This window comes from Hypanus sabinus, chromosome 7 (genome assembly GCF_030144855.1).
Source record: "Hypanus sabinus isolate sHypSab1 chromosome 7, sHypSab1.hap1, whole genome shotgun sequence".
In the NCBI taxonomy this organism is placed as follows: domain Eukaryota; kingdom Metazoa; phylum Chordata; class Chondrichthyes; order Myliobatiformes; family Dasyatidae; genus Hypanus; species Hypanus sabinus.
In genome coordinates, this window is record NC_082712.1 from 36,697,429 (window position 1) to 36,711,455 (window position 14,027).

At 40.3% G+C, this 14,027-nt stretch overlaps 1 protein-coding gene across 8 annotated transcripts in view; it reads right to left on the reverse strand.

Moving 5' to 3' along the window:
* Positions 1-14,027, reverse strand: part of pde8b (phosphodiesterase 8B) — a 268,785-nt gene that overhangs the window by 27,690 nt on the left and 227,068 nt on the right. For 6 of the 8 annotated variants that reach the window (XM_059974491.1, XM_059974490.1, XM_059974489.1 and 3 more), the window contains exons 9-12: positions 13,658-13,746; positions 10,831-10,885; positions 5,705-5,771; positions 1,409-1,486 (exon numbers count right to left, since the gene is read on the reverse strand). In XM_059974491.1, coding sequence (XP_059830474.1) covers positions 1,409-1,486; positions 5,705-5,771; positions 10,831-10,885; positions 13,658-13,746 — 289 coding nt within the window. The remainder of the gene's footprint in view (positions 1-1,408; positions 1,487-5,704; positions 5,772-10,830; positions 10,886-13,657; positions 13,747-14,027) is intronic. The other 2 variants (XM_059974486.1, XM_059974488.1) reach the window with 1 other exon arrangement.

A 14,027-nucleotide genomic window follows, 5' to 3' on the forward strand; every position in this document is an offset into this window, starting at 1 on the left:
GGCTTTTCGGCCCACTGAGACTGAAAGCAGCCATTTACAATAATCTTACATTAATCCCATTTTATCCATTAGATGAAAGAATTATGAAATATACCACACTGAGACTAGGAATCAATTCTAAATTAATTAACACTACTGTTAAATCAGGTCTTAATGGCAATAAAGAATGGGTCATTAGGAACGCATTGGAAGAGAAAGAAAAAATAAGCAAACATCTAATTTTTTCTGAAAATATCAAACAACAATTAGTACATCAAGGAATGAGACTCCACACACAAGTTATTTTTTAGTATTCATTGATCAAAGTTATAGTAATGGACACATAATTTATTCAATGTATACTTAGACTTAAAGTAAAAGAATCTAACTATTTTTAATGAATTTTATTTTTATCTACCCCAAAATACACAATAAAATGAGACCAGCCTCTCAGGCAAGCCCTACCCATTCATTGTGATCATGGCTGATCTATGTTGGCCTGTGTGCCCAATGGCTGTTGTGACGCATCTAGTGTGATAGTGTAGTGGCTCGTGCTTGTTGTTCTCGCTCTTAGCTTCCACTGCTGGCTGGCAGTTTCACGAAAAGGAGAGCTGAATATGCAAGTCCCTCGCTACCAGTACATAGCCTCTCCAACGGCAAGCCTTATGTAGTGCCTCCTCGCTGGTGACACGCGGAAACTGAACTCCTTTCGGACTCAGGCTGAACTACAGAGAACGAGGAGGAGGTCTGGCCCCCGCACTCGAGGCACACAGCTCCACTGGCATGTGAACCAGATTTACTGCCCTGGTGCTCGTTGACCAGTTCCCTAGCCCCGCTGCCTTGTGGACAATCTCAGGAGAGACAAAGGCTACGGGATTAAACCCAGACAGAAATCTGGAGTGGAGCCCCTAGGATGGTGGGAAGTCAGTGAACATCCTTCCAGCAGCAGGTCTTGCAGCCAAGCTGGTGCCAAACGTATTGCTTCACTTTCCTTTGGACTACAACAGTGAGGCCAAGAGGGGGATCTTGATAACTGGGCATCCCAGGATCTCCATCCCTTCCGCCCAGGCCACTCCAGTGCTGCTATCACTCTATTCTCCTTCATTCTGGTGGATGCCATCATTATCATATGTTGGCCTCATTTCTTCTTCTTTGCTAGTTCCCCATAACCCTCATTCTCTGATCTTTCAAAAGCAGCACATCTTCACACTAATCAAAATATTTTCTGGTGAGGGAGTTTGCAAGATACTATTTTTAATCAAATAGTGAGGCATAGATCAGGCAGCAGTGTCTAGTTATAGCATTTCAAATGTGAACCCAGTTCTCATCTGAAGTTGCTACGTAATTTTGACATAATGCGGGTATAACTAGCCTCAGCATTATTTTGAAAAATCATAGTCCAATAAAAATTCACTAAAGGTGTTCTTACCATCACTTCTTTTTGATGTTATTGATCTGACATCAATGGAGCCTTTTCGTCTATCTTTATGTTTCAATGACTGTGAATCTTTAAGAGAGAAAGGTATGTTGATAGAGATTTCCTCCTTCGTGATTCACAACAAGTCACCACTGTCTCTTACAATATGGATGTAGTTGTGAAAAGTGATGGGTTGGTTAGAATGCACAGAGTGCCTCTATTGCTCATTCGAGTAAAGTGTAGTGCTTTTGCGTTTTTTGATTATTGTGCTTTGTTGTGGCACACGTTTCCCATGACAACAGATAACGCATGGTAAACACAAAAGTAGTTATGAAGTAAGTTTCAACTGTAACATAGCGGTTACTGCAATGCTACTACAGTTTGGGACGTTCCAGAGTTCGTACATATATGGAGTCTCCCCCATGAAATGTGTGGGAAATTGCTGGGTGCTCTGGTTACCTCCCACAGTCCAAAGACGTAGCAGATAGGTTAATTGGTCCTGTGATTAGGTTAGAGTTAATCGGGGTTATGGGGTTGCTGGGGTGCCATGGCTTAAAGGGACTACTCCGTACTGGATAGCTAAATCAGTAAACGTAGTATGGATGTGGAGAGGATGTTTCCAGTAGTGGGGGAGTCTAGGACCAGAGAGCACAGTCTCAGAATAGAAGGATGTCCCTTTAGAACTGAGAAGAGGAGGAATTTCTTTAACCAGACTGTGGTGAATCTGTAAAGTTGCCACAGACAACTGTGGAGGCCAGATAATTGAATATATTTAAAGTGGAGGTTGATAGGTTCCTGATTAGTAAGGATTTCAAAGGTTACGGGGAGAAGGCAGGAGAATGGGATTGATAATAAATCAGCTTTGATCAAATGGCAGAGCAATACGATGGGCTGAATGGCTTAATTCTGCTCCTATGACCTATGGTCTTTTAGTCTAATATTTTCTGAACTAATTTATTGACAGGTATAATTGCAACAATATCTCCCAACTGTTGTGATATATCAGTCTTACACTTTGCTCAAATTCCTCAAGCTGGCTACTTTTCTCTGGTAAGGGAAGGACCTCAAGCAGCTGTGAATATCTGTTTATTTCTGCACTTTGTCCATACGAGTAACTGCTGGCATAGGGAGATAAGTTTATTATTTTACAAATGCAGTTTTTGACCATTTGATTAATTTTCTGCCAATATGAGGTTGGACAAATTGGGTTTGACCCACAGCTCAGAATGTTTTGTTCTCCATGAATCTTATTATTTTGAATTATGAGTTATGTTGAAGTAAAAGTACACTCGTGCAGACCAGATACATAGAATGGTGCCCTCTGGCTTCAACTGCATTAACCTTAATTGCCACAAAAGTTTCTGTAGGTGGAAAAATATATCAAGTTATTTTGCCTATATTGCAGTTTGCTTTGAGAAAGCTATTGTAGTCTTTCTCCTTCCCTGAAGCTGGCAAGATGTGCATGGCTTCTCACGTAAAGATAAATACCCAACAGCCTTGATCGATCCCTCCCCTGGATAATGAGCCAGACTAATACAAGGGGATAGGAGGAGGATGAAAAACAAGCAAAGCCAGGCAGGAAATGGATATGATTGAAGGCAGCAAAACCTGTAAGATTAGGAAGGAGAGGGGGGAAAAAAATCAGTCAAGTGAATGAGAAACAGGTAAAAACCAAAAGGAAGTTTTGAAATTTATTTGAAATATTTGCTGTTCTTTATTATTTTTTTAAAATTAGGAATAATAAAGATATGTTCCTTATATTGTGCTATGTTTGGACACATAAAGAAAGAGCAAGTTTTAGAGGAAAATGTGGGAAAAGCTGCTCTTTGATGAAGATTTGGCAATAATCTGAGGCAACAAAATCTCCTGGAGGAAATCAGTTTGTTGAGCAGTATCTATCGGAAGAATGGAGGTAATGAAGCTTCAGGTTGAGATACTGCATGAGGTCGGAGTGTGGAGAGGTGAAGACAAATGCAAGGTGACGTTAGTACACTTGCATTTGCACAATTACATTCAAGGTTTTGGGAAGGATTATTTAACCATAAATTCAGATGGCTTGGATGTCCTATTTTTAGATAACAAAAAAAAACGAAGTCAGAGCAGGCTATTTGGATCCTGGCATCTGATCAGATGGTCGGTCTTAACTCCAGATCCCAGCTAAATTGGATGGCGCATAGGAGTTTCACCAGGATGTTGCCTGGATTGAATTGCATTAGATATAAGGATAGATTGGAGAGGCTTGGATTGGTTTTACTGGCGCATCGGAGGCTGAGGAGCAACCTGACAGAAGTATACAAAGTTATGAGAAGCATCCATAGGGTGTATAATCAGGGTCTTATGGGAAGTCAAGGAAAACAACAGTGATGACTGAGGCCTTCTTAGAGATTTAGCTACAGGCGAGGCACTGCAAGATTGGAAGATGGTTAATTTTGTGGCTTCACTACAAGGATAACCCAGGAAACTACAGGTTATTCAGCCCTGCATCCACAGGGGAAAAGTTATTGGGAAGGATCCTGAAAAGCTGGCTCTTTGCATTTGGAATGGCAAGGAGTAATTAGAGATGATCAGCGTGGCTTCCTGCATGGGGATATTGCGCCTCATAGCTCTGACTCAGTCTCTAAAGGTGGAGACCATGAGGATTGACAAGGGTAGGGTAGTAGATGTTGTCAATGTGGATTTCATATGGTCCAAATAGTAAGCTGGTCTGCAAGAAGCAAATTGGATACAAAATAGGCTTAGTGGTAGAAAGCAGAGGGTAGTTGCATGGTGAGGAAGGAAGTTGGTGTTTTTCAGATTGGAGGCTTGTGTCCTGTGCTGTGCCATATCAGTGCTGGTTCCTCTGTTGCTTCTCATACACAATGATTTAGATGAGAACGTAGGTAGCACAATTATTAGGTTTGCAGGTGACACCAACATTGGTGGCCTAATGGACAATGAAGATGATTGTCTAAGGTTACAGCAGGATCTTGATCAACTGGGAGAGTGGGTAAGGGAAAGGCAGATGAAAACAGAAAAGATTGCAGATACTTGTTGTAGTGTTTCAGACCAAAATGTCGACAATTTGTTTCCTTCCATAGATGCTGCTTGACTCATTGAGCTCCTCCAGCAATTTGTTAGTTTGTGACAGATGGAATTTAACTCATGTAAGTGCAAAGTTGTGTGTTTTGGGACATTAAACCAGGGTAGGACTCAACATCTTAAATATCTCTGAGGAAGAAAATTCTCAAGAAGAATTGCAATCCTCAGGGATGAAATTCCCCCTCATGTTACTCTTAAATGGACGATCCTTTGTCTTGATAGTGTGTACCCTAGTTCCAGATTCCCAAGAAATGGAAGCATCCTCTCAAATTCCTGCCAAGCCCTCTCAGATTTTATGTTTCAAGAGGTCAATATTAATTCATCAGAATTATAATGATTATAGGCCCAATCAATTCAATTCTCTGTTACAGGAAGCCTATTCATTCAAGGGATAACCAGTAAATCTGCTTCCAAGGTAATTATATATGTCCTTATATTTCAGATCTTGCCACAGCCACCTCCAATTTGTGCACTTGATTATAATGGAGGCCAACTAGCCAATCAACTCACAAGTACTGCATATTGATATTTTATTATTAGAAGGAGACCTGCAATTTCTAATTTAACCTGCTGTACAATTTTTTCCAAGTCTCATGAAACCCAGCAGCTGAAGATAGGAGAGCTCTGGGAAGTAAGAAAATTAAAGCTTAGTATTTGGAGTCAGGATGAGGAAGATGGCAATCTGGTTCCAGCCCTTACACATAATTCCTTACACAAAAAATCTCGACTGGGGTCTCCTGCCATTTCAGCAGCAGCTACAATTCCCTCACCCCTGCAGCTTTTTCTCTGAGTTATCCCAACCCAACCCAAGCTTCTCAGTCAGCCTATCTTCCAATTTCTGGAGGAACTCAGCAGATCAGGCAGCATCTACGGAGAGGAAGAAAGAATCAATATTTCAGGCCAAGACCCTTTATCAGGACTGGTGAAAAGTCTCAGCTTGAAACATTGATTCTTTATTCCTCTCCATAGATGCTGCCTAATCTGTCAAATTCCTCCAGCATTTTGCCTGGTTACCCTAGATTTCCAGCATCTGTAGAATCCCTTGTGTTTCTGATTTTGGGCAAGGAAATTGCCACAGCTTATCAGAAAATTCTGGAATTTGATTTTTCCCATCAAAACTCCTCTCTCATTTCTACATAACTGAATCCTATTAATATCACACCCCAGCCATCAGAGATGAACACACACCTGTATTTACAAAATCACAAATATAAGCTTGATTTTTCTCACCTGATTGAGAATTTTCTTCTGTATATTTCTCATCATTCTGCACATTGTAGTTCTGATGGAAGAAGTACTATCATTCAGTACACAAGGTAAAAGAGATGAAAAATGTAAAATATACTGTATGAAGCAGAGTATATATGTTGTATGGTCAGACAAAAAATTCCATTCATGTTTTTATATATTCCAGATATTTTGATAGTTTGACTATTACTTTAGCATGATGAATGAAGGCTAAGAAAGATTTTGAACTTGCAATTACAATTGTTTTTAAAATGAGGCATCTCTGTTCTTCAAAAACCAGAGATTTTGAAAGCTTCAATTAGAATCAGGTAGTGTTTAAAGTGAGAGTACATTGAAAAGGACTTCTGAGAAAAAATTTAGAGAGTTTTGTTTTAGGGCTGAACTGTATTCAATAGTTCTGAATTTCTGCAAGAGTTCTTCTGGTCATCCACTGAAAATTCCATGAGAGGAACAAGATAAATCTTATGTAATAAAAGCAGAAAATGCTAGACATACTCAACAGTTCAAACAACATCTGTGGAAAGAGAAAGAGAGTTAACATTTCAGCTCAAAGATTGGATTGTTCTGAAACATGAACTCTGATTTTCTTTCCATCAGTGCTGCCTGACTTGCAGAGTACATCATGCATTTCCAGCATCTGTAGGCTTTCAATTTTCAATCAAACACTAACGTAAGCCACCTTGTAAAACAGCTTTCATTAAGATATAAATGAGACATTAAAATATTGGAAGATGGGAAAAGGGATATTCAGTTGGAAGTTTCAGTTTTGGGGAAAACTCAGGAAGAATCTAGCTCCAGCTTTTTTTGAAAAAGCTCAAAAGTAGTGATTTTAAGGCAATATTTTAGTGGAAAGCAAAATCTTGAAAATGTCATTAAGTTCATTTTAAAGAGGATGAGAAAATTCAAGAGTTGCATCTTGTTTCAAAGCAATTTCCATGTGAATTATGATCAAGATATGGAGTTAATTCTAGGGAGAGAAACTGAGGTAAAAGTTATTCAAGAGGGCTAGAAGGTTGTTAAGTATGGATGGAAATGAAATAATTGCTGTTTATTATCTCTTTCTATTCCCATGATTTTAAATGACCTTGGCAGAACTGACTGAAAATTGAAAGGAGACCAATTTTGAAGAATAAATTTTGATGAATTTATTTCTTGGAGTATAGTACCTAGTCCTGAAGACTAGCTGGTAATGAAAGCCACATGAAAAATAAATCTGTCTCAATAATCTCTCATCACTTGTTTGACCTTAAATATTCACAGGCAATATACTTTACCACTGAAGACCTAATCAAGTGTATTCGTATTTGAGTAAATAGAAAATAGCTCATGGCTTTGATGCATGTTAAAAAGCGCTTCTTGAAACAGACAGCTAGTACTGGAAATAGATTCAGATAAAACGTTATAGAAGGAAAAGCAGTGAAATAATGAGAGACCAAAATTCACAGCCTGTTTAGGAGGCAGAAGCAGAGTCAATTGAAAGACAACCAGTTAGGCACTTGAGAGAGAATAACTTTCAGAGCTGTGGGGAAAGAACAGATTTGTTCTATTATCAATATGAACAGATTTGATGGGCCAAATGGCTTCCTTCTGTTTATTAATAATTTTGCACAGCATGCATTAGACCACTCTATGAAGGGGCAAAGAGAGAAAAATAATATAAATCTACCACAGGTCAGTTGGAACCAAAAAAAAAACATAGAATTGGCTAGTATTTATTTTGTAGCGTTTGCCAGATCATCTATGAACTCTCTGGCTCAGTTTTTGCTGTACAGTTCTGGAATTTTCCATTTGTTTGCTAGTGCTGTAAAGCATCTCACTTACTGCTACACTCAGTTGTTCGGTGTCTCGCAGTCCACTCCCAGATTTAAATAAGAATGGGGCTACAAATGCACTGAAGGGTAAATCCAACCCCCCTTAAGCTCCATGGTATTGAAGACTGAAGTAGGATCAGAGGAGAATTAAACTGCTTGGAGCCATGAGTGTAGAGATACGTTCTGAAAGTGGATTTACAGGCACAATCTAAACACTTATTTGGAAGCAAGTAATTGCATTCCAAGTTTAAAACTCCAAAATATCCCCAAGAGATGAAGTAAGCAGGATAAATAATATTCAAAATTTATTTAGTCTCATGATTCAGTGGATTGTCATAACCATCTGCACTAATATAATGCAACACACACAAAATGCTGGTGGAACGCAGTAGGTCAGGCAGCATCTATAGGGAGAAGAGTTGTCAACGTTTCAGGCCGAGACGTCGACAGTGCTTCTTCCTATAGATGCTGCCTGACCTGCTGCGTTCCACCAGCATTTTGTGTGTGTTGCTTGAATTTCCAGCATCTGCAGATTTCCTCATGTTTGCACTGATATAATATTCAGATTTATTTATCACATGTACATGGAAACACATTGTGAAATGCGTCCTCTGTGTTAATAACTAACACACCTCAGAATGTCCTGGGATGGTCCACAAATATCGCCATACTTTCCGGAGCCAACATAATATCATTCAAAGGTTATTACTACAATGGGTTCATGGCATGTCAATGGTATGGGTGAATGGCTTCAGCTTAGTGTGAATGGATTTAACAGAAGATTACGTGACATGCTAGTAAATAATCAACCCGAGGCTTAGAAACTGAACAGTGTCCAATCAAAGCAAACCAATTTGGTTTGGGTAAAGAAACAGAGGCTATCAATGCCTAACAAACGCACTGGCATTAACCTGTTCTTATAAACTAGTGCTTGTGAGTAATGAATTTTCCCAATAGCCAAAGATACATTCAAGTGAAAGGCACTCTACGTCAATATATTCACACTGTAACTTTGGTATAATTAACATAGAGCTCATAAGACATGGCTGGTCACAAGCCACGTGTCTTCCTGAGCTGAGAGGAACAAAACAGCCTTGGATGTTGTATACCCACAGATTGCTAGGTACAACTAATCAACTCAGCTTCTCCGGTAAAATCAAATGTAAGGGAAGAAGGGAGACTGGGGAGGATGGAATACTAAGTGAGTTTTAAATTCCTAGTGCAGTGCTTCTGTGACAGAGTTACACCAGTATCAATAACATTGAAAGAGAACTGAGAAAATCTGCAAATACATTGCCGGGACCTGAGGATCTGAGATATAGTGAAGGGTTGAATAGGTTAGAATTTTTTTCCCTGGAGCATTGGAGGATGAGGAAAAATTTGATAGAGGTATGCAAATTTGAGGGATATAGATAGGGTAAATGCAATAAGTTTTCCCCCCACTGAGGCTGGGTGAGAATAGAACTGGAGGTCATAAAATAATGATGAAATATTTAAAGGGAACATGTGGGGGATCTTCTTCACCTAGAGGATGGCATGAGTGTGGAAATGGTGGATGTGATCTAACTTTTAAGATAAGTTTGGATAGGTACATGGATGGGAGGGGTATGGAGGGCTATTGTCCAGGTGCAGGTTGATGGGACTAATGGGTTAGTGTGGACTAGATAGGCTGAAGGAGCCTGCTTCTGTGCTATAATGCTCTGTAACTCTATGACCACTAGAGGACTAAGTGCATTAATTAGTCATTATACCTTCTTTTACTTAAACGTGCTTTAATGCCAACACTGCTGTGCAGGGAACCTGCTGCAAGCTCCTGTGCTCCCCCACTGTGGGTCCGGAGGAGCTGTGGAGCTGAAGGCAAAGCCCTCTGCTGGCCCTCCTGCAGCAAGGAGGTGGCTAACGTGACCTCATCACCACACAGCTCTGACTTGCAGTGAGTCACGGAGTCGAGGTGCAGTGGCTGCCTGTGAGAGCTGGTGCCAGGTGGGCTGGCCGCTCAGCGCTGTGGTGAGTGGCCAAGGTTGGGAGTCTGACTGTCGCTGGGGCCTGGCAGCTTCTGCTCCACATGTTGGTGCACTTTGCACACCTGTTGGTCCCCCTTGTCTCCTGCCACCGGACATGATGGAAGTCACTACCTTATATAACCGCACAGGTCTGCCCCGGACTTCCCTCCAATGTGCTCCACAGCCAGCAGCCTCCTGAGGCTAGTGTGCCCCTGCATCACAGCAGTGAAATTCTACATTGCCACCCCCGCCCACCCAACTCTAGCCCTCCGCAGCAGCCTCAGAACACTGAGTCTTCACCAAGGCAAGCAGGAAAGTCTCATTGCTGCAAACGCACCGGTAGAGAGCAGGGACTGGGACAGCAGCAAGCAGCCCAAGTGGATGTCTCTTTATAGTACTGATGGAATGCACTTTTGAGCTTTTGGACTCTGGGACCAAGAGTGCTATTGAGAATCAGCAACTGACCAGTGTACAGCAAATTCATGCAAGCATTATTTTTTAAGGAAGTTAACATGGAAGGTAAGCAGGTAACTTGGCCCAGTTGATGATGATTAGAAGAACAACTGTTTTGATTCCCAGTCCATGTTTGAGTTAGCTGACCTTAGCCAAGCAGTGGCAGAGGTGCTCTCAGTGTTTCAGAGGTTAGGGAGAAGGGGTCTAAAACAGTCAGCGTTCCCACTTCTGAATGATCCATTTGGATGGTGTAGCAGAGGGCAGTAACTGCAGAGTCAAACACCATTAAAGCATGGGGAAAAGGGATGAAATAGAAAAAAAATTTTGTTTTTGGATCAGGGTCATAAAACAAACAAGGCCTAAGCTAGCTGCTGTCCGTTTTTGTATTTCCTCCTGGAAGGAGAAGTGAGTACATTTTACGGAAAAACAAATGGATAAGATGTGCTGCAGCAGGACTTCACAATGATTGCAAGTGTGGAGTTATGAATATAATGAAGGGTTGCTCGAATGAAACTCCAGTTAAAGTTAATTGCTTAGAAATTGAAGAGTGACGGCAACAGCTTCAGTAAGGACAGCAGTAATTAGGTAAGATGAGAATGTGAGCCTAATATCGTTTCACTGCTCAAACCTCAATTAAAGATGCCCAATTATAAAGCAATATACCATCAAATTTTATATCTAATAAAATGGAAATTGTGAATATTGTTAACAAGCTGCAACAGAACTTCACTGCCGCTTGAAATGACTTTTATTGGCATCTAAAACGCTGCAACTGCTGTGATCCATTAAAAGAGCCTCTAAGTGAGATTAAAGTGGTGAAGGTAGGAGTTAGATATCTTACCTGCTTATTGCTATCGCTACACAATTTCTTGATGGACACAAAGTGCTTAATTTTCCTATTGATGGCAGAAAAGATACAGTTTACTCCTAAGAGAACTGGGTGGAACATGAACAAGTATTTGACAGGAATCAGCAAAGGCACTGCTTCAGATTTCTCAACACCAATAGTTAAGACATAGCTTAACGATTTAAACCTGAACCTTCACTTCATCAATTACATTGTCAGAATTTTATATTTATTGATTTGCTTCTCAATCTGTCCAAGCCATGTAATATATTAGGCCTCTACTTACTGTAAACAATTGGGCAAATGTAAATACATCCTATGCATTATAAACAATGATGGATTTTTGAAATCCTCAATGTGTTTACGTGAACTTAAATGACCTTTTGGGTTTATCACTATTAACCCCCATGTACTAATAGTGTAATGTAGAACAATGAACAGTACAGCACAGGAACAGCCTTCCGATCCACAATGGCTGTGCTGACAATGGTGCCAAATTAAATTAATTCATTTGCCTGTTATTACACCTGCCTAAAAGCCACTTAAATACTGCTATCAAATATCATTCCACCACCTCCCCTGGCAGCAAATTTGTTGCCTAGAATTTGGGTAACCATTCTGGCACCCCTCTTATCCCTTTCCTTCCTCTCACCTGCCTATCACCTCCCTCCAGTGATCCTCCTTCCCTTTCTCCCATGGGTCACTCTCCTCTCTTATTAGATTCCTTCTTCTTCAGCCCTGTACCTTTTCCACCTATCACCAACAGCTTTACACTTTATCCTCCCATACCACCTTCCAGCCTGTACTCATTTACTACCCCCACTCCCTCAACAAACCTCTAATTCTGGCTTCCTTCCCCTTCCCTTCCTCTCTGGTTCTCCTGAATGGTCTTCCTCTGAAACTTCAATTGTTTATTCCATTCCACGGACACTGCCTGGCCTGCTGAGTTCCTCCAGCATTTTGGGTGTGTTTCTCTGATATTTGACATTTCCACCCTGGGGGAAAAATTCTCCAATTACCCACTCTATCAATGTAATTTTATAAACTTTTGCTAGATCTCCTCGTGGCTTCTGATGCTGCAGAGAAACAGTTTTATTTATTTTATTTAGAGATACAACGGGTGCTTCCAGCCCAATAAGCCCATCCCACCCAATTACACCCTCCTGAGATATTCTCTAATTCAGGCAACATCCTGGTGATTTACAGACTGTTCCTTCTATGGATACAGAAATTGCATGACATTATTTAAGGATTTTTTTCCCTGTTGAAGTTGTGATGAGCCAACGCTCTAGCTTATGAATCTCATTAAGGAACCTACTCCACAGCAAAATGAAGCATCTTCACAGTTTTATTTTTGCACACATCTTTTAAGCAGCACAAAAATATATTATTGCTCTATTCAGTACTTCAATTTATTTTGCTTGACTTTATCTCTGGAGAATCTTCTGAAGAGAATGTGAAAATCAAAGGAAATGCTGAAGTAACACACAATGCACCATAGATTGGGATGTTGACCACTGGAAAAGTGAGGAATCATGAACATGTTGGCAGCAAAACCAGGGAGAACCTAAAGTCAGGTTTTCAGCTGGTATAATATAGGCATGGTATATGCAGGCTAAACAGTGTACATACTATGCCACAGATAAAATTAAGCAATTCCAGGATTGAATCGAAGATTTTTCATGTTGTCACATCTAGTTGGGAATAGTGGCAGTCACTCCCATTCTGGCTCCTCAAAATAGGAGAATCCCAAAGCAAAAGTGAAGTGATTAAAACCCATCTTTGGTCAGGGGTTTTCCAGATTACTACCTTGGCTCACTCCTGAGTTTCCCATCCTCACAGATGGCAGCCTAAAGCCAATTTGGATCTCAAAAGCAAAACAGCTTAATACACAGGACAAAGCAAAGGTCACACATCCTAGATATGACCTATGTGTCGAAACTTGCCTCCCAGTGGGCTTTGGCATTGCTGGAAGCAGGCGTGCTGATTTCAGAGGAACCAGAAACAATGAAAATCTGTCATTACTTCATTGCCTGAATCCAATATACTCCTATACTCCAGCCCACACTTCCCCAGTTGATGAGCAAATCCTACGGGAGATCAACTTATTCTATTGAAAACTTTGGCATATAGATTCTGATTTTAAGTGGTAATAATGAGACCTCTCAATGGTCATCCAGTAGAAGTGACAATCATTTCTTTAAACATTTGAACTATTGTGGGACAAGTTCCTTTTACACATAAACCGAGCTACAAGATTTATATGAGCTTTTAATCTGTTTCACATTTAATAGAGGAAAATTGAACATGTCACACTCAATCACTGGTATTGATCACAAGATTAGATTACTATAGTGTTAAATGAAGACAAAACATAATTCTGAATATTGCTACAAGATTAATTACTTCAGTTTACAGTGAAAATTCAAAGTGGCATTCAAGCCAATGACCCTCATTCCTCCTCCTTTATTACAGATATTCCAGCAGACAACATAGTGCCTTGGCACGTAGACGAGAGTAAGATTAAAACTTGCTGAACAAAGAGGTTAATATTCAATGACCTTTTTTATTAGATTAAAAATTAACCATTCGATGAAGGAAAAGCAGCCCATGAAAGATTTACTGGTTTGATATTAAACCTTTGTAAAGGTATCAGTAAATTTCATTTTTCTTTTATAGATTTGAAACAATGATGGCTAAAAATAGAACACTCTTGCCCTCTGCTCTGTGCATGGAAGGCAGCATTAAATTCAGTAGCTGCAGTTCATTTTGTTTTCTCGAGCCGATATCTGTTTTTCTGGCAGTAAATGGTGAAACTTACCCTCCCTGACCAATCACAGGTGTTACTGTAACATCCTGCTGGATGTTGTCTCCTGCTTTCCGCCTTGCGTAGTAAATTCCTTGCCACTCCTGTAAAGCACATAGAAGATTAACTGACAATTGTTGCTGTTCCTTTCCACGCCATGTGCTGCATTAGGTGGCAACCTTGTAGTTTCTGTTGTATTTTTGTCTGTTTTTTTTAATAAGGCCGACTTGCTAGCTGGACGCTCAACCCAACATGGATGGAAAGTGTGCAAGGAGCATGCTGGATTCGAACCCGGGACCACTCACCTCGATGGTGCAAATGCCAATACACCACTAGCCGGCTTAGCTGACCATATAGGAATAAGAATTTAAAAAAAAACTGGATT